The sequence below is a fragment of the Macaca nemestrina genome, chromosome 7 (genome assembly GCF_043159975.1).
Source record: "Macaca nemestrina isolate mMacNem1 chromosome 7, mMacNem.hap1, whole genome shotgun sequence".
In the NCBI taxonomy this organism is placed as follows: Eukaryota; Metazoa; Chordata; class Mammalia; order Primates; family Cercopithecidae; genus Macaca; species Macaca nemestrina.
The window spans coordinates 124,278,179-124,303,683 of NC_092131.1; the positions used below are offsets into that span (position 1 = coordinate 124,278,179).

The 25,505-nt window shown below is 37.8% G+C and overlaps 1 protein-coding gene across 11 annotated transcripts in view; it reads left to right on the forward strand.

Annotated features, from left to right (window-relative positions):
* The window catches only part of LOC105491013 (S-phase cyclin A associated protein in the ER), a 560,926-nt gene that overhangs the window by 186,921 nt on the left and 348,500 nt on the right, over positions 1-25,505 (forward strand). For all 11 annotated transcript variants that reach the window (XM_071100885.1, XM_071100886.1, XM_071100887.1 and 8 more), the window contains 3 exons: positions 18,008-18,089; positions 19,858-20,010; positions 20,976-21,083. In XM_071100885.1, the coding sequence (XP_070956986.1) occupies positions 18,008-18,089; positions 19,858-20,010; positions 20,976-21,083 (343 nt within the window). The remainder of the gene's footprint in view (positions 1-18,007; positions 18,090-19,857; positions 20,011-20,975; positions 21,084-25,505) is intronic.

Consider the following 25,505-nt stretch of genomic DNA (forward strand, 5'->3'; position numbering starts at 1 on the left):
AACAACAACAACAACAACAACAAAAAGCAGCTGAAACCTCTGCAGACGCAAACGACTCTGTCTGACAGCTTTGAAGTGAGCAGTGCATCTCCCAACACGGAGGTTGAGATCTGAGAACGGACAGACTCCCTGCTCAAGTGGGTCCCTGACCCCTGAGTAGCCTAACTGGGAGAAATCCCCCACTAGGGGCAGACCGACACCCCACACCTCACACGGTGGAGTACACCCCTGAGAGGAAACTTCCATAGCAAGAATCAGACAGGTATACTTGCTGTTCAGCAATATTCTATCTTCTGCAGCCTCTGCTGCTGATACCCAGGCAAACAGGGTCTGGAGTGGACCTCAAGCAATCTCTAACAGACCGACAGCTGAGGGTCCTGACTGTTAGAGGGAAAACTAACAAACAGGAAGGACACCCACACCAAAACCCCATTAGTACGTCACCATCATCAAAGACCAGAGGCAGATAAAACCACAAAGATGGGGAAAAAGCAGGGCAGAAAGGCTGGAAATTCAAAAAATAAGAGCGCATCTCCCCCTGCAAAGGAACGCAGCTCATTGCCAGCAACGAGTCAAAGCTGGACGGAGAATGACTTTGACTAGATGAAAGAAGGCTCCAGTCCATCAAACTTCCCAGCGCTAAAGGAGGAATTACGCACCCAGCGCAAAATAACTAAAAATCTTGAAAAAAGAGTGGAAGAATTGATAACCAGAATAATTAATGCAGAGAAGGCCATAAACGACAGGACAGAGATGAAAACCATGACACGAGAAATACGTGGCAAATGCACAAGCTTCAGTAACCGACTGGATCAACTGGAAGAAAGAGTATCAGCGATTGAGGATCAAATGAATGAAATGAAGCAAGAAGAGAAACCTAAAGAAAAAAGAAGAAAAAGAAATGAACAAAGCCTGCAAGAAGTATGGGATTATGTAAAAAGACCAAATCTACGTCTGATTGGGGTGCCTGAAAGTGAGGGGGAAAATGGAACCAAGTTGGAAAACACTCTTCAGGATATCATCCAGGAGAACTTCCCCAACCTAGTAGGGCAGGCCAACATTCAAATCCAGGAAATACAGAGAACGCCACAAAGATAACTCCTGGAGAAGAGCAACTCCAAGACACACAATTGCCAGATTCACCAAAGTTGAAATGAAGGAAAAAATCTTAAGGGCAGCCAGAGAGAAAGGTCGGGTTACCCACAAAGGGAAGCCCATCAGACTAACAGCGGATCTCTTGGCAGAAACTCTCCAAGCCAGAAGAGAGTGGGGGCCAATATTCAACATTCTTAAAGAAAAGAATTTTAAACCCAGAATTTCATATCCAGCCAAACTAAGTTTCATAAGTGAAGGAGAAATAAAATCCTTTACAGATAAGCAAATGCTTAGAGATTTTGTCATCACCAGGCCTGCCTTACAAGAGACCCTGAAGGAAGCACTAAACATGGAAAGGAAGAACCGGTACCAGCCATTGCAAAAACATGCCAAAATGTAAAGACCATCGAGGCTAGGAAGAAACTGCATCAACTAACGAGCAAAATAATCAGGTAATATCATAATGGCAGGATCAAGTTCACACATAACAATCTTAACCTTAAATGTAAATGGACTAAATGCTCCAATTAAAAGACACAGACTGGCAAACTGGATAAAGAGTCAAGACCCATCAGGTTGCTGTATTCAGGAGACCCATCTGACATGCAGAGACATACATAGGCTCAAAATAAAGGGATGGAGGAAGATCTACCAAGCAAATGGAGAACAAAAAAAAGCAGGGGTTGCAATACTAGTCTCTGATAAAACAGACTTTAAACCAAAGATCAAAAGAGACAAAGAAGGCCATTACATAATGGTAAAGGGATAAATTCAACAAGAAGAGCTAACTATCCTAAATATATATGCACCCAATACAGGAGCACCCAGATTCATAAAGCAAGTCCTTAAAGACTTACAAAGAGACTTAGACTCCCATACAATAATAATGGGAGACTTCAACACCCCACTGTCAATATTAGACAGATCAACGAGACAGAAAGTTAACAAGGATATCCAGGAATTGAACTCATCTCTGCAGCAAGCAGACCTAATAGACATCTACAGAACTCTCCACCCCAAATCAACAGAATATACATTCTTCTCAGCACCACATCGCACTTATTCCAAAATTGACCACATAATTGGAAGTAAAGCACTCCTCAGCAAATGTACAAGAACAGAAATTATAACACACTGTCTCTCAGACCACAGTGCAATCAAACTAGAACTCAGGACTAAGAAACTCAATCAAAACCACTCAACTACATGGAAACTGAACAACCTGCTCCTGAATGACTATTGGGTACATAACGAAATGAAGGCAGAAATAAAGATGTTCTTTGAAACCAATGAGAACAAAGATACAACATACTGGAATCTCTGGGACACATTTAAAGCAGTGTGTAAAGGGATATTTATAGCACTAAATGCCCACAAGAGAAAGCAGGAAAGATCTAAAATTGACACTCTAACATCACAATTAAAAGAACTAGAGAAGCAAGAGCAAACGCATTCAAAAGCTGGCAGAAGGCAAGAAATAACTTAAGATCAGAGCAGAACTGAAGGAGATAGAGACACAAAAAATCCTCCAAAAAATCATTGAATCCAGGAGTTGGTTTTTTGAAAAGATCAACAAAATTGATAGACCACTAGCAAGACTAATAAAGAAGAAAAGAGAGAAGAATCAAATAGATGCAATAAAAAATGATAAAGGGGTTATCACCACCGACTCCACAGAAATAAAAACTACCATCAGAATACTATAAACACCTCTACACAAATAAACTAGAAAATCTAGAAGAAATGGATAATTTCCTGGACGCTTACACTCTCCCAAGACTAAACCAGGAAGAAGCTGAATCCCTGAATAGACCAATAGCAGGCTCTGAAATTGAGGCAATAATTAATAGCCTACCAACCAAAAAAAGTCCAGGACCAGATGGATTCACAGCTGAATTCTACCAGAGGTACAAGGAGAAGCTGGTACCATTCCTTCTGAAACTATTCCAATCAATAGAAAAAGAGGGAATCCTCCCTAACTCATTTTATGAGGCCAACATCATCCGGATACCAAAGCCTGGCAGAGACACAAAAAAAGAGAATTTTAGACCAATATTCCTGATGAACATTGATGCAAAAATCATCAATAAAATACTGGCAAACCAGATCCAGCAGCACATCAAAAAGCTTATCCACCATGATCAAGTGGGCTTCATCCCTGGGATACAAGGCTGGTTCAACATACGCAAGTCAATAAACATAATCCAGCATATAAACAGAACCAAAGATAAAAACCACATGATTATCTCAATAGATGCAGAAAAGGCCTTTGACAAAATTCAACAGCACTTCATGCTAAAAACGCTCAATAAATTCGGTATTGATGGAACGTATCTCAAAATAATAAGAGCTATTTATGACAAACCCACAGCCGATATCATACTGAATGGGCAAAAACTGGAAGCATTCCCTTTGAAAACTGGCACAAGACAGGGATGCCCTCTCTCACCACTCCACTTCAACATAGTGTTGGAAGTTCTGGCTAGGGAAATCAGGCAAGAGAAAGAAATCAAGGGTATTCAGTTAGGAAAAGAAGAAGTCAAATTGTCCCTGTTTGCAGATGACATGATTGTATATTTAGAAATCCCCATTGTCTCAGCCCAAAATCTCCTTAAGCTGATAAGCAACTTCAGCAAAGTCTCAGGATACAAAATTAATGTGCAAAAATCACAAGCATTCTTATACACCAGTAACAGACAAACAGAGAGCCAAATCATGAATGAACTTCCATTCACAATTGCTTCAAAGAGAATAAAATACCTAGTAATCCAACTTACAAGGGATGTAAAGGACCTCTTCAAGGAGAACTACAAACCACTGCTCAGTGAAATAAAAGAGGACACAAACAAATGGAAGAAAATACCATGCCCATGGATAGGAAGAATCAATATCGTGAAAATGGCCATACTGCCCAAGGTAATTTATAGATTCAATGCCATCCCCATCAAGCTACCAATGACTTTCTTCACAGAATTGGAAAAAAGTGCTTTAAAGTTCATATGGAACCAAAACAGAGCCCACATTGCCAAGATAATCCTAAGTCAAAAGAACAAAGCTGGAGGCATCACGCTACCTGACTTCAAACTATACTACAAGGCTACAGTAACCAAAACAGCATGGTACTGGTACCAAAACAGAGATATAGACCAATGGAACAGAACAGAGTCCTCAGGAATAATACCACACATCTATAGCCATCTGATCTTTGACAAACCTCAGAAAAACAAGAAATGGGGAAAGGATTCCCTATTTAATAAATGGTGCTGGGAAAATTGACTAGCCATAAGGAGAAAGCTGAAACTGGATCCTTTCCTTACTCCTTATACGAAAATTAATTCAAGATGGATTAGAGACTTAAATGTTAGACCTATTACCATAAAAACCCTAGAAGAAAACCTAGGTAATACCATTCAGGACATAGGCATGGGCAAGGACTTCATGTCTAAAACACCCAAAGCAACGGCAACAAAAGCCAAAATTGACAAATGGGATCTAATTAAACTAAAGAGCTTCTGCACAGCAAAAGAAACTACCATCAGAGTGAACAGGCAACCTACTGAATGGGAGAAAATTTTTGCAATCTGCGCATCTGACAAAGGGCTAATATCCAGAACCTACAAAGAACTCAAACAAATTTACAAGAAAAAAACAAGCAACCCCATCGAAAAGTGGGCAAAGGATATGAACAGACATTTCTCAAAAGAAGACATTCATACAGCCAACAGACACATGAAAAAATGCTCATCATCACTGGCCATCAGAGAAATGCACATCAAAACCACAATGAGATACCATCTCACACCAGTTAGAATGGCGATCATTAAAAAGTCAGTAAAGAACAGGTGCTGGAGAGGATGTGGAGAAATAGGAACACTTTTACACTGTTGGTGGGATTGTAAACTAGTTCAACCATTATGGAAAACAGTATGGCGATTCCTCAAGGATCTAGAACTAGATGTACCATATGACCCAGCCATCCCATTACTGGGTATATACCCAAAAGATTATAAATCATGCTGCTATAAAGACACATGCACACATATGTTTATTGCGGCACTATTCACAATAGCCAAGACTTGGAATCAATCCAAATGTCCATCAGTGACAGACTGCATTAAGAAAATGTGGCACATATACACCATGGAATACTATGCAGCCATAAAAAAGGATGAGCTTTTGTCCTTTGTAGGGACATGGATGCAGCTGGAAACCATCATTCTCAGCAAACTATCACAAGAACCGAAAACCAAACACTGCGTGTTCTCACTCATAGGTGGGAACTGAACAATGAGATCACTTGGACTGGGGAAGGGGAACATCACACACTGGGGCCTATCATGGGGAGGGGGGAGGGGTTGCATTGGGAGTTATACCTGATGTAAATGACGAGTTGATGGGTACTGACGAGTTGATGGGTGCAGCACGCCAACATGGCACAAGTATACATATGTAACAAACCTGCACATTATCCACATGTACCCTAGAACTTAAAGTATAATTTAAAAAAAAAAAAAGACTCAATAGTATTTCATTGTATGTATAATACCACATTATATTTATTCGTTTCTTTGTTGAAAGACACTTGAGTTGCTTCTACCTTTTGACTATTGTGAATAATGCTGTTATAAACACAGGTGTTACAAATGCATGTTTTAGTCTCTGCTTTTTAATTCCAAAAGTGAAGTGGGTGGATTATATACTAATTTCATTTTATTTTATTTTATTTGAGGAGAACCCTACTGTTTTTCATAGCTGGTGTCCCATTTTTATGTTCTTACCAGCATTGCAGAAGGGTTCCACATCCTCACCAATGCTTGTTATTTTGTTTTTTTAAAAATAGCCTTTTTGAAGAGTGTGAAGTGGTGTCTCATTCTGGTTTTGATTTGCATTTCCCTAGTGATTAATGACCTTTAGCATCTTTTCATGTGCTTATTGACCATTTCTTTATATTGTTGGGGAGAGGTTACCACTTAGGTCTTTTGCCTATTTTTTAATCTGATTATTTTCTTGTTGGGTTATAGAGTTTTTTTTTTTTTTTTTTTTTAATGTATTCTGGACATTAACCCTTTATCAAAGATACAATTTACTGATACTTTCTCCCATTCTGTAGGTTGACTTTTCATTTTGTTGATAATGTCTATTGAAGCACAGGAGTTTTAAATTTGGATGTAGTTCAGTTTGTCTATTTTTATTGTTGTTGCCTTTACTTTTGTTGTCATATTCAAGAAATCATAGCCAAATCCAATGTTGTGAAGTTTTCTCCTTGGATTTTCTTGTAACATTTTTATAGTTTTAGGTCTTATGTTTAGATCTTGGATACAGTTTTAGTTAATTTTTGTATATGGTGTAAGGTAAGGATTCAACTTCATTCTTTTGCACATATTCAGTTTTCCCATCACCTCTTGTTGAAAAGACTGTCCTTTCTCTATTGAATGCTTTTATCATCCTTGTCGAAATTATTTGACTTACATATGATGGCTCTCTTTCTTGGCTCTCTGTTCTGTTTCATTGGACTGTACATGTCTGTCTTTATGGTAGCCCATACTGTTTTGATTACTATAGTTTTGTAGCATATTTTGAAATCAGAAAATGTGAGCCTCTTTTTTCTTTTCAAGATTGTTTTGGTTTGAGGATCCTTTGAGATTCATGTGAATTTTTTAATTTTTGTAAAAAATAAGTCATTGGGATTTTGATAGGGATTGCATTGAATCTATAGATTGCTTTGGGAAGTATGGCTTTTTTTTTTTTTTTTTTTTTTTTGGTAAACGTATACGCTAAGAGAGAGAATTCAGGGTGGGCTGCTTGTAAAGGATGAGGCAGCCAATATGGACATCTTAACAGTGGTGAGTTTTGCAGTCCATGAACACATGATGTCTTTCCATTTATTTGTGTCTTCAGTTCCTTTCAACAATGTTTTGTAGTTTTCATTGCATCTGTTTTTCTCATCCTTGTTATGTTTATTCCTATTTTATTTTTTGTACACATTTTATGATTTTTTTAGTTATTGTTTTATCTGGTTACACAATTATAAATAAAATCTCTTTAAGTGTTTTTTAAATTTGTATGTTGCTGGTGTTTAGAAATACCATTAATTTTGTTTCCAGCAATCTCGATAAGTTCTGTTAACCATTCTAATAATTAATCTTAGATTTTTTTTTAGCATTTTCTACATAAGTAAACATATCATCTACCAATATATAGTTTGGATTTTCTTCCTCATCTCTATGCCTTTTGTTTTGTTAGTGTGCATCTTATTTATAAGGAATGCTTTCCACAACTATTAAGGATATCTGCCTTAGGTTTTTTTAAAAATAGTTTTTATTTGTTGTTTATTTAAGGTACACATCATGTTGTTGTAGAATACATATTGATTGTAAAAGGGTTACTATAGTGAAGCAGACTAACATATCTATCTTCTCAGATAGTTACCCATTTTATTTGTTTTAGTGGCAAGGGCAACTAAAATCTCATTCATCACAAATCCCAATACTGTACAGTTTTATTACCTGTAGCCCTCTTGTTGTACATTAGATCTCTAGACTTGTTCATCTTACATATCTGCAGTTTTGTATCCTCTGATCTGCATCTCCCTGTTTCTGCCCTCTCCCTCTTATGCACACCCCTGATAACCAATATCTTGTCTTCTATCTCTGTATAATTGAATTTTTAAAAAGATTTCACATATAAGTGAGATCATGCAATATTTTTCTTTCTGTGTCTGGCTCATTTTACTTAGGATAATGTTCTCTAGGCTCATCCATGTTGTGGCAAATGGCAATGCCTTGTTACTTTTAGGGCTAAATGATATATATACTACAATTTCTTTATCATTGTTTCTTTGATGGACACTTAGTTTGCTTTCATATCTTGGCTACTGTGAATAATGCCGTAGGAAACATGGAAGTGCAAATATCTTTATATAGTGGTGATTTCATTTCCTTTGGGTGTATTGTCAGAAGAGGAATCAGCTGGTCATATGGTAGTTCTATTTCTTTAGAAACCTCTACACTGTTTTCCAGATGGCTGTACCAAGCCACACTCTCACCAACAGTGTAAAAAAGTTCCCTTTTCTCCATACCCTCACCAACATTTGTTTTTTGACCTTTTGATAATAGTCATCTAATGGTTGTTAGTATTTCATAATGGTTTTAATGTTCATTTCCTTGATGATTAATGATGTTCAACACCTTTCTATATATCTACTGACTCTTTTTATGACTTCTTTGGAGAAATGTCTAGGCAGATTCTTTGCCCATTTTAAAATCAGTTTGTTTTTCTACTATTGAGTTTATGAGGTTTTTTTAAATATCTGTTTTGCTTGGTTTTGTTTTTTTTGTTTGTTTGTTTTTTGTTTTGTTTTTACCTTGCTTTTTTTCTTTTTGAGGCAGAATCTTGTTCTCTTGTCCAGGCTGGAGTGAAGTGGCATGATTTTGGCTCACTGCAACCTCCACTTCCTGGGTTCCAGTGATTCTTGTGCTTCAGCCACCTGAGTAGCTGGGATTATAGGTGTGTGCCATCATGCCTGTCTGATTTTCGAACCCCTGGCCTTAAGTGATCCGCCCACTTTTGCCTTCCAAAGTGCTGGGATTACAGGCATGAGCCACTATGCCTGGCCTAGTTCTTTATATATTTTGGATATTAACTCTTTATTAGATATATGGGCTGTACAGATTTTCCCCAGTCCTTAGGCTAATGTTTTATTGATTTTTTTTCTTTGTTATGCAGAAGCTATAAACTTCCCTCTTAGAACTGCTTTTGCTGCAACCCATAGATTTTGCTAAGTTGTGTTTCTATTGTTGTTTGTCCCAAGATATTTTTTAATTTCCCTTTTGATTTCTTCTTTAACTCATGACTTATTCAGGAGCATGTTATTTAATAGCCATGTATTTATGAAATTTTCAGGATTCCTTTTATTGATTTCTAGTTTTATATCATGGTGATTTGAAACAACAATAGACACAATTTGAATCTTCTTTAATTTGTTAAGATGACTTGTTTTGTGGTTTAACATATGGTCTATCCTGGATAATGATTTATGTGGACTAGAAAAAATGTATTGCTTTTGATGGGATGTTCTACCTGTGTATATGAGGTCCATTTGGTCAAAGTACAATTAAGTCTAGTATTTATTTTCTCTCTAGTTTATCTATTGTTGACAGTGGGGTATTGAAGTCCCCTACTATTATTATATTGCTATCTATTTTTCCCTTCATGTTCGTTAATATTTGCTTTATAGTTTTAGTGCTCCAATGTTAGGTGCATGTAAATTTACAATTGTTACTTCCCATTGATGAACTGACCCCTTTATCATTAAATAATGATCTCTTTATTATTTGTATATTTGCTATAGTTTCTTGTTTTGTGGTTACTATGAGCTTATACAAAACATCTTATACTGTTATACTTAACAACTGTTAAGTTGTTATCAACTGTTTTAAGTTGATAACTGTTATCAACTGTTTTAAGTTAATATCTGGCACATACAAAAACTAGACTTTTACTGTCCACCCCAAAAGTCATGTTTTTGATGTCACAATAGTTGCCTTTTTATATTATGTATTCCTTAAAAACTTATTGTAGTTTTGTTACTTTTGACTATTTTGACTTTTAACCTTCATAATAGAGATATGTGTGGCTTACATACCACACTTACAGTTTCAAAGTATTCTGATTTGACTAAGTATTTATGTCTACCAGTGAGTTTTATACTTTAATGTATTCATGGTGGTAATTATTATAATTTTCTTTCTGCTTGAATAAGCATTTCTTGTAACACAGGTCTAGTGTCAGTGAATTACTTCAACTTTATTTGTCTGGGGAAGACTTTATTTCTCCTTCATTTCTGAAGGATAGTTTTCCTTGGTATAGTGTTCTTAGCCGGCAGATTTTTTTTTTCCCCCTTTCATCATCTTGAATATGTCATCCCATTCCCCAGGCTTGCAAGGTTTCTACAGAAAAGTTCAATGATACTCTGATGGACATCCCCTTATATGTGACTTGAGAGTTTTTTCTTGCTATTTTTAAAATTATTTCATTGTCTTTTCAGTTTTGACAGTTTGATTATAATGTACCTTGGAGAGAACCTTCTAAAGTTTATCTGAGGATCTTTGAGCTTCATTGACTTGTATGTAAATATCTGTCTCTTCCTAAGTCCCAAGATTTAGGAAGTTTTTTTTACCAATTATTTTATTTATATAAGCCTTTTCTGTTTTTTCCCTCTTTGGAATTCCTACAATGTGAATATTTGTTTGCTTAGTGGTATCCCATAGGCTCTCTTCATTCTTTTTCCTTTTTCTTCTCTTCTGAGTCAGTTCAGAAGCCTTCAGGCTTGATCTAGTCTGCTGTTGAACCCTCTGTGGTATTTTTTTATTTCATTGAATTCTTCAGTTCTAAGATTTTTATTTAGATTTTTAAAAGTATCTCTTTTATTGAATTTCTCATTCAGATCATGGTTTAGTTTTCTAGTTTCATCGAATGGTCTGTTTTTATTCTCTTATGTTTCACTGAGTTTCCTTAGTTCATTATTTTGAATTACTTTTTAGAGAATTTGTAGATTTCTGTTTCTTTGGGGTCAGTTACTGGAGAGTTACTGTGTTCTTTTTAGTGGTTTCATATTTCCTTGCCTTTTCATGTTTCTTATGACCCTGCCTTGTTTGTACATCTGATAGTGCAGTCATATCTTTCCAACTTTACAGAGTGGGAAGGGGAAGACTTTCACTTGAAGATGGGCCTGGGAATACTGCTTGGGTATAGGACACAGTGGCTCTGCTTCTGTGTGGGTGCAGTGGTGTAGTTGTCATGTAGCTTCTTAGTTGTGATCAATGTCAGTGTACACTGTGAGTGCCTCAGTGGTCTAGACTGTAGGAGTCTGTATCAGTGATGGTGGCTGCTGAGGTTATTAGGGCAAAGGTTGTAGGGGTCTTCCTGTTCTTGTTTTCCCCAAAGTAGGGAATCTTCATTGAGGGGATCTCTTTTGGTAACAGGTCTGACATTGCACACAGGCAGCCACAGCAGCACTGGGTTGCAGGGCACAGGGACTCAGAGCAGCTGTGGAGCCAAATTCCTGGGCTTAGGGTCCTGTGAAACTACTGGAGCACCTGGGACTTCAGGCATAGGTTCTCTCTCCAAGGCATGAGTGGATTCAGTTGTCCCACTACACAGGGTTTGTTGCTGTGGGGCATACCCCAGCAGCTTGGGCCCAGAGGGCTGGGATGTTGCCATGCTTCTGACCTTGGAGGGGACACTGGCATGATTCTGGGGAAGAAGGTGTATCTGGAGACTCAATCCCTGGGGAGCAGTGAAGAGTCACCATTTGGGATCCAGAACCAACTGTGTAACATGGTAGCTCAGGCTCTGGGTGATGAGGAGCATGGTATACAGTGGTCACTTGGGACCCTGGCTTGATATAATAGCCTAGGCTCTATGAGGCTGGGTCCAGTGGCAACAAGGACCCAGGAATGGCAAGATACAGCTGTATCTTGGGCCCTTTGGGGTAGGAAACAATGCAGCAATGACCACTCCTTGGAGAGGTAGGGTGCCTCAGCAGATTGGAATGTAGGGGGACTCGTCCAGTTTTCGGTAGATGGGGCACTGTGTCTCTTTGGCCTAGAACACAGCTCAGTCGTGGTTCTGAATCCCTGGAAGTCAAGTTGCCATATCTGGTCAGCCCCAGAAGGCATAACTACTTGGGTCAGTAGAGTCTTTGGATCCCTGGGGTGGGGGGTGGGGGTACTGCATCAGCTGTGGTGCTGGGGGTGCAACTACTTTGGTATGCCAGAGGCTCAAAGCTCCTGGAAGTGTGAGGTGATGTCTCACCAGTGGTATTGGCGGTGGGGGAGGGGGGGTGGGCGGCAGTGTATGTGGGCTGGGGGAGATGTCAACTGTTTCTGTGTGCTAGAGGCGTGAGGTCTCCAATTAGTGGGAACCCACTTCAGTTCAGTTTTAAGGGGAAGGTGCACTAGCATCTAGAATTCAACACTTCTGCAGTAACTTGGCCCTATGTGGTAGGGTATAGCAGCAGTTCAGCTGGGGGATGTTATGCTACTGGGTGGATGTTGAGTTTTTCAAGTGCTTTGGTGTTTTTTTTAAAATACGGAAATCTATAAAATTTCTCCTTTAATCTGTTAATATGGTAATTAGTTGATTGATTTTTCTTTTTTTAAATTTTTTTTCTAGGGTACATGTGCACAATGTGCAGGTTTGTTACACACACACACGTGCCATGTTGGTGTGCTGCACCCATTAACTGGTCATTTACATTAGGTGTATCTCCTAATGCTATCTCTCCCCCCTCCCTCTACCCCATGACAGGCCCCGGTGTGTGATGTTCCCCACCCTGTGTCCAAGTGTTCTCATTGTTCAGTTCCCAGCTATGAGTGAGAACATGCGGTGTTTGGTTTTCTGTCCTTGTGGTAGTTTGCTCAGAATGATTGTTTCCAGCTGAATCCATGTCCCTACAAAGGATATGAACTCATCCTTTTTTATGACTGTGTAGTATTCCATGGTGTATATGTGCCACATTTTCTTAATCCAGTCTATCATTGATGGATATTTAGGTTGGTTCCAAGTCTTTGCTATTGTGAATAGTGCCGGAATAAACATACATGTGCATATGTCTTTATAGTAGCATGACTTATAACCCCTTGGGTATATATCCAGTAATGGGATTGCTGGTTCAAATGGTATTTCTAGTTCTAGATCCTTGAGGAATCGCCACACTGTCTTCCACAATGGTTGAACTAGTTTACAGTCCCACCAACAGTGTAAAAGTGTTCCTATTTCTCCACATCCTCTCCAGCACCTGTTGTTTCCTGACTTTTTAATGATTGCCATTCTAACCGGTGTGAGATGGTATCTCATTGTGGTTTTGATGTGCATTTCTCTGATGACCAGTGATGATGTGCATTTTTTCATGTGTCTGTTCACTGCATAAATGTCTTCTTTTGAGAAGTGTCTGTTCATATCCTTCGCCCACTTTTCGATGGGGTTGTTTGATTTTTTCTTGTAAATTCATTTGAGTTCTTTGTAGATTCTGGATATTAGCCCTTTGTCTGACGGGTATCCCATTCTGTAGGTTGTCTGTTGAGTCTGATGGTAGTTTCTTTTGCTATGCAGAAGCTCTTTAGTTTAATTAGATCCCATCTCAATTTGGCTTTTGTTGCTGTTGCTTTTGGTGTTTTAGACATGAAGTCCTTGCCCATGCCTGTGTCCTGAATGGTATTGCCTAGGTTTTCTTCTAGGGTTTTTATGGTTTTAGGTCTGATGTTTAAGTCTTTAATCCATCTTGAATTAATTTTTGTATAAGGTGTAAGGAAGGGATGCAGTTTCAGCTTTCTACATATGGCTAGCCAATTTTCCCAGCACCATTTATTAAATAGGAAATCCTTTCCCCATTTCTTGTTTTTGTCAGGTTTGTCAAAGATCACATGTTTGTAGATGTGTGGTATTATTTCTAAGGGTTCCGTTCTGTTCCGTTGGTCAATATCTCTGTTTTGGTACCAGTACTATGCTGTTTTGGTTACTGTAGCCTTGTAGTATAGTTTGAAGTCAGGTAGCGTGATGCCTCCAGCTTTATTCTTTTCGATTAGGATTGTCTTGGCAATGCGGGCTCTGTTTTGGTTCCATATGAACTTTAAAGCAGTTTTTTCCAATTCTGTGAAGAAAGTCATTGGTAGCTTGATGGGGATGGCATTGAATCTATAAATTACTTTGGGCAGTATGTCCATTTTCACAATACTGATTCTTCCTATCCATGAGCATGGAATGTTTGTCCACTTGTTTGTGTCTTCTTTTATTTTGTTGAGCAGTGGTTTGTAGTTTTCCTTGAAGAGGTCCTTCACATCCCCTATAAGTTGGATTCCTAGGTATTTTATTCTCTTTGAAGCAATTGTGAATGGGAGTTCACTCATTATTTGACTCTGTTTGTCTGTTATTGGAGTATAGGAATGCTTGTGATTTTCACACATTGATTTTGTATCCTGAGACTTTGCTGAAGTTGCTTATCAGCTTAAGGAGATTTTGGGCTGAGACGATGGAGTTTTCTAAATATACAATCATGTCATCTGCAAACAGGGATAATTTGACTTTGTCTTTTCCTAATTGAATACCCTTTATTTCTTTCTCCTGCCTGATTGCCCTGGCCACAACTTCCAACACTATGTTGAATAGGAGTGGTGAGAGAGGGCATCCCTGTCTTGTGCCAGTTTTCAAAGGGAATGCTTCTAGTTTTTACTCATTCAGTGAGATATTGGCTGTGAGTTTGTCATAAATAGCTCTTATTATTTTGAGATACATTCCATCAGTATTGAATTTATTGAGCGTTTTTAGCATGAAGTGCTGTTGAATTTTGTCAAAGGCCTTTTCTGCATCTATTGAGATAATCATGTGGTTTTTATCTTTTGGTTCTGTTTATATGCTGGATTACGTTTATTGATTTGCGTATGTTGAACCAGCCTTGCATCCCAGAGATGAAGCCCACTTTATCGTGGTGAATAAGCTTTTTGATGTAGTGCTGGATTTGGTTTGCCAGTATTTTATTGAGGATTTTTGCATGAATGTTCTTCATCGAGATTGGTCTAAAATTCTCTTTTTTTGTTGTGTCTCTGCCTGACTTTGGTATCAGGGTGATGCTGGCCTCATAAAATGAGTTAGGGAGGATTCCCTCTTTTTCTGTTGTTTGGTATAGTTTCAGAAGGAATGGTACCAGCTCCTCTTTGTACCTGTAGTAGAATTCGGCTATGAATCTGTCTGGTCCTGGACTTTTTTGGTTGGTAGGCTGTTAATTATTGCCTCAATTTCAGAGCCTGTTATTGGTCCATTCAGGGATTCAACTTCTTCCTAGTTTAGTCTTATAAAACTATACAGTTTTATAGCATATTTTGAAATAGTATAAATTCTCCAACTTCATTGTTCTTTTTCAAAGTTGCCTTTCCATATAAATTTTAGGTTCAGCTTATCAGTTTCTGCAAGATAGCTTGCAGGATTCTGATAGGAAGTGTATTGAATCTATAGGTCAGTTTAGGGAGATTGACATCTTTACATTATTGTATATTACAGTCCATGAATGTGATGTTTCTCTCTGTTTAGATCTCCTTTAATTTCTGACAACAAGGTTTTGTAGTTTTTTGCATATAGGTCTTGCAATTCTTTTTAAAATTTATTCCTAAGTACTCTTTAAAGCTGCTGTAAATGGAATTGTTTTCTTTGGTTCATTTTTGGATTTTTCTTTCTAGTATATGGAAATACAGTAGATTTTAATTTATTTCATTCTACAACTGTGTTTTTTATGACCTTGTTAAACTTGCTTACAGATGTTCCTCAACTTATGATGGAGTTAAGTCCTTATAAACTCATCATAAAGTCAAAAAGCTGTAAATTGAATGATTATAAGTTGGGGACTGTCTGTATTAGTTTGGGTAGTTTTTTTATTATTATTATTTTTATTCTTTAGTACTTTTTATACATAAAGGCTCATGGCATCTGTGAATAAAGTTTGTTTTAGTTCTTTATTTCTAATGTGGATGCCTTTAATTTATTTTTTTTCTTTTTGCCCTCTTGCACTGGTTCACTCCTTGTATTTAATGTTCAGTGGAAGTTGTGATATTGGGTGTCCCTGTTTTGTCCTCAATCTTAGTGGGAAAGCATTTGGTCTTTCACCACTATGTATGATCTTTGCTGTAGATTTTTGATAAAGTTTATAGATTGAGGAAGTTTCTTTCTATTTCTAGTTTGTTGAGAGCTTTTAACATGAATGGACTTTGAATTTGGTGAAATCCTTCTTTTTGTGGGTCCATTAAGATGACTATGGGTTTTACTCTTTATTTTATTAATATGGTATGTTACATTAATTTTTGCATATTAAAATAACCTTGTATTCCTGGGTTAATTCCTGCTTTGTCATGATATATAATAGTTTTTATATGTTGTTGGCTTCTTGCCAAGGGCATGTTCATGAGGGGTATTTATCTGTAGTTTTCTTGCGATGTTTTCGTCTGGCTTTTGTGTTATGGCGATTCTGGCCTTACGGAATGTAAGGGGAAGTATTCTTTCCTGCTCTATTTGAGAAACCATTTCCATAGGATTGGTATTATTTCTTTCTAAATGTTTGGGTGAGTTTACCAGTAAAGCCATCAAGGCTTGGGTTTTTCTTTGTGGGAAGATTTTAAATTACCAGTTAAGTTTTTTTCCCCTTGTTTTTGGTCTATTGAGATTTTTCTATATCTGCTGGAATCAGCTTTGATAATTCATGTCTTCCTAGGAATTTGTCTTTTTCATCTTAAGTGATCTCACTTATTATAAAGTTCTTGGCCGGGCGCAGTGGCTCACGTCTGTAATCCCAGCACTTTGGGAGGCCAAGGCGGGTGGATCATGAGGTCAAGAGATCGAGACCATCCTGGCCAACATGGTGAAACCCCATGTCTACTAAAAATACAAAAATTAGCTACTATTTACATGGTATGTCTTCTGTTCTTATACCCTCATCCTTTTTGTGTTTTTGTATCTCATATCTGTCTCTTGTAGGCTGTACATAGTTGGGTTTTACTTTTCTATCTGGTTTACTAATTTCTGCCTTTTGATTGGAATGTTTAGTCAATTCTCATTTGATGTAATTTTTGGTATGACTGAATTTATGTCCGCCATTTTGATACTTGTTTTCTATATGTCTCAAGTCTTTTTTGTTCTCCTTTACCTTTTGTTTTTATTAAACCACTTTTTGTTGTATTATTTTCTTCATTATTTAAAAATTATATTATTTTAGTTACTTTAATAGTTGCTTTTTGGATTATAGTATTCATCTTGACTTATATTCTACTTTAGGATAAAACTAAATTAATTTTGTTAAAATAGAACAACTTTGTACCAAAGTTCTGGCCTCCTCTTTCATTCTTCCCCTTGCGTTACTATTTTCACATATCTTACATATAAATTTCATAAATGAAACATTAATCTTATAAATTATTTCTTTATACAGTTCTATATTTTTAAAAGAACTAAGATAATAAAAGAGAAAATATATTTATACATTGTGTGTGTGTGTGTGTTAACAGTTTGTTTCTTTTTATTTATTTATTCTAATTTATTATACTTTAAATTCTGGGATACATGAGGGGAGTGGTGAGGAAAGCTGGCTATGCATGCTGTATGAATTAAAATAGAAGGATGCTACTTGTCTCACCATTTCAGTATGTAGATTTTCACTTAAACTTCCTGTTTTCAGTGTATTATCTCACCTCCAATTTGCCTTCTGTCCTGAATGCAGGTCCTTTTGTTCAGCCCCTCTAGGGAGTAATCTCTTCATCTTCTGCTGGCGTGGGGAGATTTGGAGACCTGCTGTATTTTAAGGCTTTCCGAGTCTGCTTATTTTTATCCTCAACCTTTATCCCTTCCTTCATAAGTGAATAGTTTTTTTCAATTTCTGAACTCTTAATGGAATTTTGCTAGTAGAGTCACCTTGCTTATTAGTTTCCCTCTGAAAGCTTAGATTTCAGCTTTCTCAGGATTGCTTCTCAGCTTTTGAAATATTGATGTCCATTTTTTGTGATTATTTCCTCTTCTTTGTTTTTGTGAGCTTATGCCTTTTCTATTCTTTTTTGTGGTTTAATTGTGTTTTTGGAAGGGAATAGAGATAAATATAGTTTTCAACAGCCATATTCAAATGACAGTCTTTGAGCTAATATTTAAACCCATGCCTGGGTCCAGAAGTCCATTTCATAACTGATAATCTCTATTGTTTCCCAAACGTTTAATTAGCAATATACCTGGGATTTAGTAGGCACTCTAAGAAGAATATTTTTTTAAATAAATAATAGCCCTTTAGACTATATAAGCCTATGTGTCCTAATTGTATTTTTGAGCCTCATGAGATTTGTTACTTTAAGCAGTTGAGTTTATAATTTTTACTGTCTTCTTACAGAGACAGGGAAGAACGATTGGCAGCACTCACAGCTGCTCAACAAGAAGCTATGGAAGAGTTACAGAAAAAAATTCAGCTCAAGGTAAGGATATTACATATTTTTAAACTGAAATTTTAGGGCTTGCAGTGTAGCATGAGATCAACATTTTGTAGAGCAAAAATTGAATTAATTTGTATTCTAAATCTTTGCACAGCAAAGCTTATATGATTTCACTATGATCATTCTAACTCAATATCTGGAAACTAAGTTTCCTTTGATATGGTAGAGCCATTGAGGAAAAAAATTTAAGGAAGTTTATTTAACATTTCCTGTTTTTACTAAGTAATTTGTTTTTTTTTTTTTTTTTTTTTTTGAGACGGAGTCTCGCTCTGTCTCCCAGGCTGGAGTGCAGTGGCCGGATCTCAGCTCACTGCAAGCTCCGCCTCCCGGGTTTACGCCATTCTCCTGCCTCAGCCTCCCGAGTAGCTGAGACTACAGGCGCCCACCACCTCGCCCGGCTAGTTTTTTGTATTTTTTAGTAGAGACGGGGTTTCACCGTGTTAGCCAGGATGGTCTCGATCTCCTAATCTCGTGATCCGCCCGTCTCGGCCTCCCAAAGTGCTGGGATTACAGGCTTGAGCCACCACGCCCGGCCAGCAATTTGTTAATGACTTGAAGGCATTACTGGTAGGCTTCTTATATTCATAGGTTTTAATCACTCAAAAGTAAATTAAAAGATGTTTCTTATGATTTGCTTCACTTGATTTCAGTGCTTATGAATTGCATAATCGTAGCTTGGGAGATTATGATAAACTGATACTTTCTAGAAAATTTTTAGTATTACTACAACCTGTAGGCAGTCTCTAACAGTATGAATGTTTCATATTATGTCACAGTTATTTACATGCTGGCTCCTCACAGGGATAGTAAAACCCTTAAGTTAGAAGACCGTATTTTACTATTTGTATAGTCCTAGAAATTTATCATTCATTTAAATTTATTGTAGCAGGTATTTATTGAGCCTTGTGGTAGGCAGGGGAATGCAGAGATAAGGCATCGTTCTGATTTTTAAGAAACTCTTCATTTACTTTAAACTCAGGTGCTAAGTACATAACTTCCACATAGAGAGAGGCATACATGAAATGCTGTGGAAGCACAGAAGAGGACACTTAGTCTAACATGAGGAGTGTCAGAGGTCAGGGAAGTGATTTTTAAAGAACACTTCCTGAGCTGGATCTTGAAAGGAGGATGAGTAAAATAGATAGGTAGGTGGGATGCCATCGTAGCCATATGAAATAGATGAGTGTAAGGACAAAGGTCTGAAATAGTATTTTCCCCCCAGGATTGTCACTGGAGGTATAAAAATGGAGTAGGTTATAGGATTGGTCATGATGGGCCTTGCTTGCTGTATGGATAAGCATGTGCTTTACCTATAGGTTAACATTTCCCATGGTGGGTTCCAGGAAGTGGTTCTCAAAAATATGTTATTGGCAAATAATTTGTAAGTTGATGCCTACTAAAAGCTAGGTGTATTGAGTCATAGATCACAGTGATGTACTGGAAGTTCTGTAAAGTTCTACATTAAAAACCTGTTTAGCTTTAGTTTACTGTTTTTCAAATTTATTTGACCATGGAACCTGTTCTGTAAAACACCTATTAATATCTATCCTGGAGCACACTTTAATAAACATTACTGTTCATGTGGGTGATATTAAAGGGCTTTCTGTAAAGCTTTGTCTTCAGTGTGTAAGTTGCCATACAAACGACATTCTCCTATAATTTTTGAAGTTTTAATGGAAATATATTTTTCCGAGTTCTCACTATAATTTGAATAATTTTTGAAATTCTTGCACTTTGACTTCATCTACAGCATGATGAAAGTATTCGAAGGCACATGGAACAGATTGAACAAAGAAAAGAAAAAGCTGCTGAGCTAAGCAGTGGGCGACATGCAAATACTGATTATGCCCCCAAACTGACCCCTTATGAAAGAAAGAAGCAGTGTTCTCTCTGCAATGTGCTGGTAAGTTGTTATTATCAATATTGTAATGATACAGTTTACTTCTAAAGTTTATGAAACCATGGAAATATATTCTTCCAGTCTTTTAAAACTTATGCTAAGGCAGGAGAGATGTGGCAACTCACGCCTGTAATTTCAGCACTTTAGGAGTCCAAGGTGGGCGGATCATTTGAGGCCAGGAGTTCAAAACCAGCCTTGCCAACATGGTGAAACCCCGTCTCTACTGAAAATACAAAAAATTAGCTGGGCATGGCGGTGCATGTCTATAATCCCAGGTACTCAGGAGGCTGAGGCATGAGAATCCTTTGAACCCAGGAGGCGGAGGTTGCAGTGAGCCAAGATTGTGCCACTGCACTCCAGCCTGGGCGACAAAGCAAGACTCTGTTTCAAAAAATAAAATAAAACTCATGCTAAGGCATCTGCTGAGTGACCTGGATTTCTTTCATGATTCTGAATGAAACATCAGCATTTCGGAATAGCAGTAAAAGTGCTAAAGAATATAGTTACTATTAAAATGGATGATTACCTGCTTAATGTGATAGCCCAAGTCAGTATTTTTGGGATACTAGGTCTAAAAAAAGAAAACAACATTTTCACTGCTAAGACTTGAATCTTCAAACTTAGAGGAAATAATTTCCTCTTAGGCTGACTATAGCATGTCTTTTTTTTTTTGGAGACAAGTATCGCTTTGTCACCCAGGCTGGATTGCAGTGGCGCGATCTTGGCTCACTGCAACCTCCGCCTCCCGGGTTCCTCCCGGTTCTCCTGCCTCAGCCTCCTGAGTCTTTTTTTTAACCATTTGTCTTCTAGAGGATTCTCAGAATTATGTTTGAGGAAACTATTTTTAAGACTAATATGTAAATACTAGGTGGATCTCAACTCACATATCATATACTGGACTGAATGTGTAGTGTTTAAAATTCATATAATGTTACATTGATTACATTGCTTTGATTTTATGCTTTTAGATCTCTTCGGAGGTATATCTTTTTAGCCATGTTAAAGGGAGAAAACACCAGCAAGCTGTGAGAGAGAATAGCAGCATCCAGGGGCGTGAACTTTCAGATGAAGAAGTGGTAAACTTTATTTTTGTTCATTTACAGTTGTTTATTGAGTACCCAATATGTGCTGTTTTATTATAAAAAATTCCATGTTTGTATTTATTTCTATGATTATTTAAAACTAAATTTAGCACTTAATAGCTACTATAATATAGTGTACAAATGTGTCATTATTTTAGTGTATATATTAATTTAACAAGAAAGATAGAAACAAGAATTTAATGCTGTTATTTACATAATTTCAGTATAAGGAAAGGTTATGGTATATTGATATTTTAATAATGCAGGAAAATAATTACTCAGTGACATGCCACATTTCTTGGAAAACAGTTAACCACATAAATTTCACTTAAGAGGATAATTTTGCATCAGTATACCATTGAGAAGCTTTTGGAAATTCATTATTTCTTCACACATAATTATTGTCAACATGGAATTTAGATTTGTATAAATATATATATGAATATTTTTCATTTAACTCTTTTTGAAACTTGGATGACATAGCTAGATAATCTGTGAATTTGCTGTCCTGTTTATTATAGTAAATTTTTAAAACTACTCAAGAATAAGAAATTCATATTTGTTAAGCAACTCTTAAGCCATCCAGGATAAGTTTTTGTGGGTTCTTTGAGGGCAGGTCCATTTATGTAGGTGCATGTGTATATTTAACTTTTTTTTTTTTTTAGGTATGGCATTCGTTAGTCAAGAACACAAATCTCAAGTATATAGCTGATGAATTTTTACATATGTATAAACTGATATAAAACCACCCAGATCATAATATAGACCATTTGTTGTACCCTTTGGATTCCTCTTATGCCCCCTCCTAGTTGTGTCCCCAAAAGTTAACTACTATGAATTTTTGCATCATTATTTACTCTTGCCTATCCTTGAATTTCATATAAATGGTATCATACAGTATGTATTCTTTTGTGCCTGACTTCATACATTCATACTTAAGCCTGTGAAATTGATCCCTATTGTCTATGTGAAGCTGTAGTTATTTTTCTTAGCTTTATGTCAGTGCCTTCCTATGTACCATCAGGAACACATCTGTAGTTGAATAGTATTTGGTTTACCGACTTGTTAAAATAAGGGAAAACAGGAAGAGCCAAGATGGCTGACTAGATGCAGCCAGGAAGAGCATCTCTCCCACCCAGAGACCAGACCATCAAGAAGGCTAGCACGCTCCGAGCAGATCTTCTAAGGAAGGCATTGAGATTAGAGGGAGGGAAGGCCCACCCTGAGCTGAAGCTGCAGGAGAAAGTGGGGAATGCCGCCTGGCTTTGCAGAGCACCAGGACTCTCTCCTGAGGAAGAGGTGGCTAACTAAGCAAGGAGTGACCCACTCTCATCACAGACCTCTGGAATCCTAGCTGCAGGAGACCCCATGACTCCCACGGACATTTGAGCTGACAGGGAGAATTGCTTGGAGAGGTGGCAGGGACTGGAGTCCAGCTTGTGAAGAGCCCAGAGGGTTTGACACAGGAACAGCTGCTGTGGAGGGCAGCCAGAGATGCTCAATCCCCAAGTCTCACTGTGTTCCCCTAGGTGGCTTTGGTCATTGTTGTCTGTCAGATCTGCACACAGCAGTGCTGTCTTGACAGTGGAACAGGGCCGGTGTGATCTGAGCACCCTGGTCTGATGGCATCTCCCAGGGTCCCTGCCTGGCCATGCCTTCTTGCAGTGCAGACTTGGATGCCCAAACGAGGTGCTTCTAGGTGGCTGCCACCATAGCTCCTATCCCACGAGACCCTGCCTGACCATCAGAGAGCTTCTGCAGATGGGCCCCTGCTGGCACGCAGCTACCCATAGCCTCTCCCCACCACTTTCTGGCAGCTGCATGGACTTTGCCACCACGCTGCTACTGGCACTGGTGCAGGTATGGACTCTTGCCACTGCACTGCCATCACCAGTGTGCAAATACGTGTTCACACCCTACCAAGTGCAATTGCATGCATGCGGAACCTGTGACTGCTAGCCTGTGCACTTGGACCTGATACCACTGTGCTGATGAAGTGATTTTGCCAGCGCCTGCCATTGAAGTATTGTTGCCAGCGGACAGGGAACACCTTAGCCACTCTAGTGCAGCAAGTGCTTAACCTTGAGGTTCCAAACCGTGGGCCTGGTCTCATTCCCCTGGGGCATGCAGTCCAGCACTGCTGAAGTCATCCAGAAACAAAGCCAGTTCACTGAACGCAGTGTATACTACAGTCAAACCCTTAAGGGCATCAAAGAATATAAAAACAAAAAGCCTTATCCAAAGGACAGCAATTTCAAAGATGAAAGGAACATCCTTTCATGTTAAAAACCCTCAACAAACTAGGAATTGAAGGAACATAGCTCAAAACAATAAGAGCCATCTATGACAAACCCACAGCCAACGTCATACTGGAGGGGCAAAAACTAGAAGCATTCCCCAAGGATTTCCACTCTCACCACTCCTATTCAGCATAGTACTGGAAGGCCTAGCCAGAGCAATCAGGCAAGAGAAAGAATCAGAGGCATCCAAATAGCATGAAAAAAGTGAAACTCTCTCCCTTTGCAGATTGTACAGTTCTATACCTGGAAAACCTCAAAGGGTCTGCTCAAAAGCTCCTAGATCTGATAAACAACTTCAGTGAGGTTTCAGGACACAAAACGAATGTACAAAAATCAGTAGCGTTTCTACACAGCAACAACATCAAAGCTGAGAGCCAAATCAAGAACTCAGTCTCATTCAAATTAGCTACAAAAAGAATAAAAAAGCTACAAAAAGAATAAAAAAGCTACAAAAAGAATAAAAAAGCTACAAAACAGGGAGGTGAAAGATCTCTACAGATGAGAATTACAAAATACTGCTCAAAAATATCAGAGATAACGCAAACAAATGCAAAAATGTTCCCCGCTCATGGATAGTCAGTATTGTTAACATGGGCATACGGCCCAAAGCAATTTGCAGATTCAGTGCTATTCCTATCAAACTACCAATGACATTCTTCACAGAATTAGAAAAAACTATTCTAAAATTCATATAGAACAAAAAAAGATAGCCCAGTCTGAGCTCACTTTTTTTGTGATTTTTTAACTTGGAAGAATTTTGCCTTTCAAGTTTTAACCACTTTGATGACTCTAAACTCCAGATTCTGTCTCCTCAGCTCACTAAGACTGCTACTCTGCTTGCACTATGCTCCCATGCCAGAAATTGGCATAAACCCTGAAGGAAGTATCCAGAATGAATGTACAGCTAATTTTATGTGCTTGCCTTTTTTTAGGCATCATAGTCTTTCAAGTCCTGTGTTGGCTTTTGTTCCTTTCAAATAGTCGCTTTGTGTATTTTGTGCAACTTTTGGCGTTAGATTAGTCCAGTACAAGCCAGTTCACGGTAGCTAGAATTAAGTCTCCAGTGTTTGAGCCCTGCATATTCATGTTTGATATAATGCTTGACATATAGTTAAGGTTATTTATAAATTTCCATTGAGTTGAATCGAAATGAAAAGTTTATGCAGAGTGGCTTGAAGGTATCATTGGAGTAGACCTCTCAATTTCACCTTTGTAAATTCTGAGTACTTTTAATATAAGTGAAATGGAATGTGGAACTAATAATCTAGTTTACCTCAGATAATTTTCTGCCTTTTACTCAAATTGTGTAAGTATTGTAAGAGAGAATAGTATGGAGTTTTTTATTACTTAAATCTTTTATGATTACCCCCATTTTCTACATGAGTTTTCTGTTTAGAACTATAGTCACGTATTTGTGTACTCTACTTTGAAAAAAACCTTAATTGCCTCAATTACTTGTAATAATTCCCATTGTAAATGATGTTCTTTCCTTTATAAAAATTATTTGTGGCCAGGCGCGGTGACTCATACCTGTAATCCCAGCATTTTGGGAGACTGAGGCAGGTGGCTCACCCGAGGTCAGGAGTTCAAGACCAGCCTGGCTGACATGGTGAAACGCTGTCTCTACTAAAAATACAAAAATTAGCTGGGCGTGGATGTACGCCTGTAATCCCAGCTACTTTGGAGGCTGAGGTAGAAGAATTGCTTGAACCCAGAAGGTGGAGGTTGCAAGTGAGCCGAGTTCATGCCATTGCACTCCAGCCTGGGTGACAGAGTGAGACTCGATATCAAAAAAAAAATTACTTGTAGTTAATTTCCATTAATAAAACAGCTAAAAATATTATTTAATTTACAAAAAATCATTTTTTTCTGGAATATGGTATTAAGTAAACTGAAATATAAATTTCACATGTTTTTATTTCAATGAGAAAAGGTTAGAAGCAAATAATAGGATACACACACTTTGGAAGAAAAATGTGCAATATTATCTGATTTTTGTAGCCATAGCAGTCTTATGTTTAGCTATTATGATTTGAGATTTGAATGATGTGTTCATTTTGTGTACTGTTTCAGTTTGAATGAATTAAATTTTCTTAAAGTTCTTACTTAATTCATG